The 4,154-nt window shown below is 53.0% G+C and overlaps 1 protein-coding gene across 2 annotated transcripts; it reads right to left on the bottom strand.

The window, feature by feature from the left end:
- Nucleotides 1-864: 864 nt before the first annotated feature.
- Nucleotides 865-4,127, bottom strand: LOC142703128 (matrix metalloproteinase-15-like). Of its 2 annotated transcripts, none has more exons than XM_075848201.1 (6): nt 3,954-4,127; nt 2,838-3,055; nt 2,541-2,679; nt 2,280-2,430; nt 2,049-2,164; nt 865-1,849 (listed from the first exon to the last, which is right to left on the bottom strand). In XM_075848201.1, exons 1-6 carry the CDS (start codon nt 4,033-4,035, stop codon nt 1,434-1,436), a joined length of 1,122 nt encoding a protein of 373 aa, XP_075704316.1. In that variant the 5' UTR covers nt 4,036-4,127; the 3' UTR covers nt 865-1,433. The 2 variants fall into 2 exon arrangements, with proteins under 2 accessions (XP_075704316.1, XP_075704317.1); XM_075848202.1 differs by having other exon boundaries at nt 2,838-3,004.
- Nucleotides 4,128-4,154: the final 27 nt, after the last annotated feature.

Raw genomic sequence — 4,154 nt, 5'->3', positions numbered from 1 at the left:
ATGAGTCTTCATGTATTTCTGAGCCCACTGCAACCGTTTCTGCTTGTGAGCATTGTTTAGGGGTGGCCGAATAATAGCTTTATGCACACTTGCAAACCTCTGGAGGATCCTACACATTGAGGTTCGCGGGACTCCAGAGGCACCAGCGGCTTCAAATACCTGTTTGCTGCTTTGCAATGGCATTTTAGCAGCTGCTCTCCTAATCCTATTAATTTGTCTGGCAGAAACCTTCCTCATTATGCCTTTATCTGAACGAACCCGTCTGTGCTCTGAATCAGCCACAAATCTTTTCACAGTACGATGATCACGCTTAAGTTTTCTTGAAATATCCAATGTTTTCATGCCTTGTCCAGGGTATTGCTCTATTTCACGCTTTTCGGCAGCAGAGAGATCCTTTTTCTTTCCCATATTGCTTGAAACCTGTGGCTGCTTAATAATATGGAACGTCCTTCTTAATTAGTTTTCCTCTGATTGGGCACACCTGGCAAACTAATTATCACAGGTGTCTGAGACTGATTACAATGATCCAAAGAGCCCTAAGACACAAGACCAGCCATGAGTTTCATTGAAAAACTAATAATTACATGTTTATGACACTTAAATCCAATGTGCAGAATAATCTGGAACACGGTGTAGATGTGTTTGTAGCTGGCGCTCTTACCCATCGCTCTGCTATACTGACACACGGCACTCCTAGTTGTTTGTACTTGGTGCTCTTACCCATCGCTCTGCTATACTGACACCCGGCACTCCTAGTTGTTTGTATGTGGCACTCTTACCCATCGCTCTGCTATACTGACACCCAACACTCCTAGTTGTTTGTACTTGGCGCTCTTACTCACCGTAGCAACAAAATCTCACAACTTAATGTTTAGAAAAACTTTAATTAAAACAAAAAACATTTAGGTGACGCTGATCGTCCGGAGACTTTGGGCTCTGCCCCCATAGAACGTATCTGTGGCCTCTTCCCTTCTTACCCAAGTACTGACATTCCACAGGAACAGCGGACATCAGGGAGCAGACCCCCCATCTCGAGCGGGGGAGGGGAGTCTGCGCCTCGTTTCTTTCTTGTGTCCATCTTAGGACTTGTTCAGTGCAAAATAAACATTGTAGATGGTGGCAGCGGCCGCGGCGCCCTCACGCCAGACATTCTTCGTAACGAGCGGGATCACGAGCAACACAAAGTATCAACAGCTACAGGCTGCCAATCACAAGTGCAATTCTCACAGCAGCCACATGGGGTCGCTGTCCACAGTAATACCCCAGCACACCTGCAGGGGGCAGCAGGCACTACACCCCCACTGCAAACTTCACAGATCCGGAGTGGGGGGTGGGGGGATTCGCTCTTGTGTTAGCACCAGAAAGACTGTAAATTAAAACACAAAAACCAAGATGGCCGGAGGAGGAAGCGGCGAGTGGTCATCAGACGGGGGTCACACCCATTCCTGCAGGGATCGCTTGCAGTATCTGAGGGATTTGGGGGGCCCGTTCCTGTGCATCTGAACAATGATATAGATCAATCCCAAGATGCACAGCAGCAGTAGTAGAGGCACAATCACCATGGCAACGCTGACCGCCCGCGTGTACTCATCAATATGGACGACCACATCCACATCCCGACCGGCGGGCTCCTCGTCCTCAACCGGTGGCGTCTCCTCGGGCTCAGCGGCAGGATTAAACGGTGGCCGCTCCACGTCTGGCCAGCGGGGGGCAGCGTCCGGCTCTTTGAACACGTCTTCCTGGCAGCCCATGTAGTCTCGCAGCACAGACTTGGGGTATCCGGGCTCCGTCTTCAGACGCTGGTTGTCAAACTTCCAGTACTTGTCTCCTCTGTAGAAGTAAGTGCAAGCTGCGGGGACAAGCCAGGGCCGTCACATGACCACGAACAATACAATCTAACGGCTGATAACAGAAAGCAATATTATTGTATTTGCCTGTCCTACAGTCTGTCTATTGTTCTCTGTTATCAGCTGTTTGGGGTGGGGCTGTGACTAGTGTGTCCCCCCTCCCCCTCTGGGAACGTCATTCTCTCCCCGTGTTATACTCACATGCGTCTAAATCTAGGGAGGCTCCTTTGGGGGTGTCCGGGATGCCGGCCCAGACCTTTATAGACTTGGGGTAACCGGTGTCAACAGCGCGAGTCTTCTCATTGAAACGCCAGTAACTAGAGGACAGAACAAGATTAGATGGGGGAGGGGAGGACGGGCAAGGGCTGAGTGGGGGAGGGGAGGACAGGCAAGGGCTCTGAGTGGGGGAGGGGTGAGCAGTGGACCCCTTACCTGTCTCCCCGGAAGAGGTAGGTGTGTCCCGTGGGCTCCCACCATATGGCCGTGTCGATCCTGTCATATGGGACGCCGTAGCCGTAGTCGCTCAGTGGTTGCGGATAGCCCGGCTCTAGATTGGCCTCACGGAACACCCAGTATTTATCTCCTGCCGATCAATGACGCCGTTATAATCCACAGCCGGTGACGTCACATGACCATCTATTACACCTCCCCCACACCGCTGTCTCCGCCTCCTGCGCCCCGGCCTGCACTCACCTTTAAAGAAGACAAACTTCCCATCGTGTCTCTCGTAGGCGGCGCTTATGTTGGCCGGGAGTCCTCGCCAGAAATGGCCGATCGGCATGGGGTAATTATCCAGGACCCGGTTATTGCGCACCCTCCAGAACCAGGCGCCCTGCGCAGGAACACAACGCGGTCAGCGCACTGCCCCCTGCTGGAGGCTTTAGTTAGGGTGGATGCAGGAGAGCGGGAGCTCGGGTGCCCCCCTGGTGATGATGTCGGCACTGGGGGGAGGGGAGGCAGTACCAGAGAACCAGCTCGGGGGCCACTTACCTTAAAAACAAACATCTCCCCCCGCAGGACGGTCACCGAATCAAAGTTGCCCTCGCAGATATTTGGCCCGTACTGGTCAGGACTGGAGGGGCTTCTAGGAGGGGCATTTCCAGGCCGCTCGGGTTTTCCCCCTGGTGGTGGCTTTGGGGGTCTCCTGTCAGGGTGGCCTGGAGTGGGAATAGGAGACAGGGTGCTCGGTGCCTCATTGCTCGGACTCCCTGCACAGACAAGAGGAAGAGACGCCGCCGCTCATCACTGGCCCGAAAAGTGCGGACAAATGGGGCAACAATCAGAGGGCAGCGACGCGAGGAGCCTGGAGGATCATGGGAGAGGACAACAGGGTGAAAGAGGGGACAATAACGGGGTGAGGGGGGATGATATAGATAACGGGGTGAGGGGGGATGATATAGATAACGGGGTGAGGGGGGATGATATAGATAACGGGGTGAGGGGCCATGATATAGATAACGGGGTGAGGGGGGATATAGATAATAACGGGGTGAGGGGGGATGATATAGATAATAACGGGGTGAGGGGGATGATAGATAATAACGGGGTGAGGGGATGATATAGATAACGGGGTGAGGGGGGATGATATAGAGATAACGGGGTGAGGGGGCATGATATAGAGATAACGGGGTGAGGGGGGATATGATATAGATAACGGGGTGAGGGGGGATGATAGATAATAACGGGGTGAGGGGATGATATAGATAACGGGGTGAGGGGGCATAATATAGAGATAACGGGGTGAGGGGGGATGATATAGATAACGGGGTGAGGGGGGATGATATAGATAATAACGGGGTGAGGGGGAATGATAGATAATAACGGGGTGAGGGGATGATATAGATAACGGGGTGAGGGGGGGATGATATAGATAACGGGGTGAGGGGGGATATGATATAGATAACGGGGTGAGGGGGGATGATAGATAATAACGGGGTGAGGGGGGTGATATAGATAACGGGGTGAGGGGGGGATGATATAGATAACGGGGTGAGGGGGGATATGATATAGATAACGGGGTGAGGGGGGGATGATATAGAGATAACGGGGTGAGGGGGATATGATAGAGATAATACCGGGGTGAGGGGACACAGGGGGGCTTCTCACCGTACAGTTGTTGTATTCCTCGCCTGTCGTCCTCGGGCAGTTGGAAGTTTTCCGTGTCCATCCACTGGTAGAATGGCGCCATGATGGCGGTGGGGTTATTGGAATGCTCCAGTCCCAGGGAATGTCCGAGCTCATGGATTGCGACCAGGAAGAGGTGATTCCCTAAGGAGGAGGAAGAGGAGGAGGACAGCAGCCGTTACC

Source organism: Rhinoderma darwinii, unplaced genomic scaffold, assembly GCF_050947455.1.
Source record: "Rhinoderma darwinii isolate aRhiDar2 unplaced genomic scaffold, aRhiDar2.hap1 Scaffold_2531, whole genome shotgun sequence".
Taxonomy (NCBI): domain Eukaryota; kingdom Metazoa; phylum Chordata; class Amphibia; order Anura; family Rhinodermatidae; genus Rhinoderma; species Rhinoderma darwinii.
Note: the sequence above shows the minus strand (reverse complement) of the source record. Positions and strands in the feature narration are given on the sequence as shown.

Coding starts and splice junctions, on each gene's coding strand:
- LOC142703128 (XM_075848201.1), bottom strand. CDS start 4,035: ATGGCGCCATTCTACCAGTGGATGGACACGGAAAACTTCCAACTGCCC. Junction 2,680..2,837: donor GGGAGATGTTTGTTTTTAAG/GTAAGTGGCCCC, acceptor GTTCCTGCGCAG/GGCGCCTGGTTCTGGAGGGT. Junction 1,850..2,048: donor CTCCCTAGATTTAGACGCAT/GTGAGTATAACA, acceptor TTGTCCCCGCAG/CTTGCACTTACTTCTACAGA.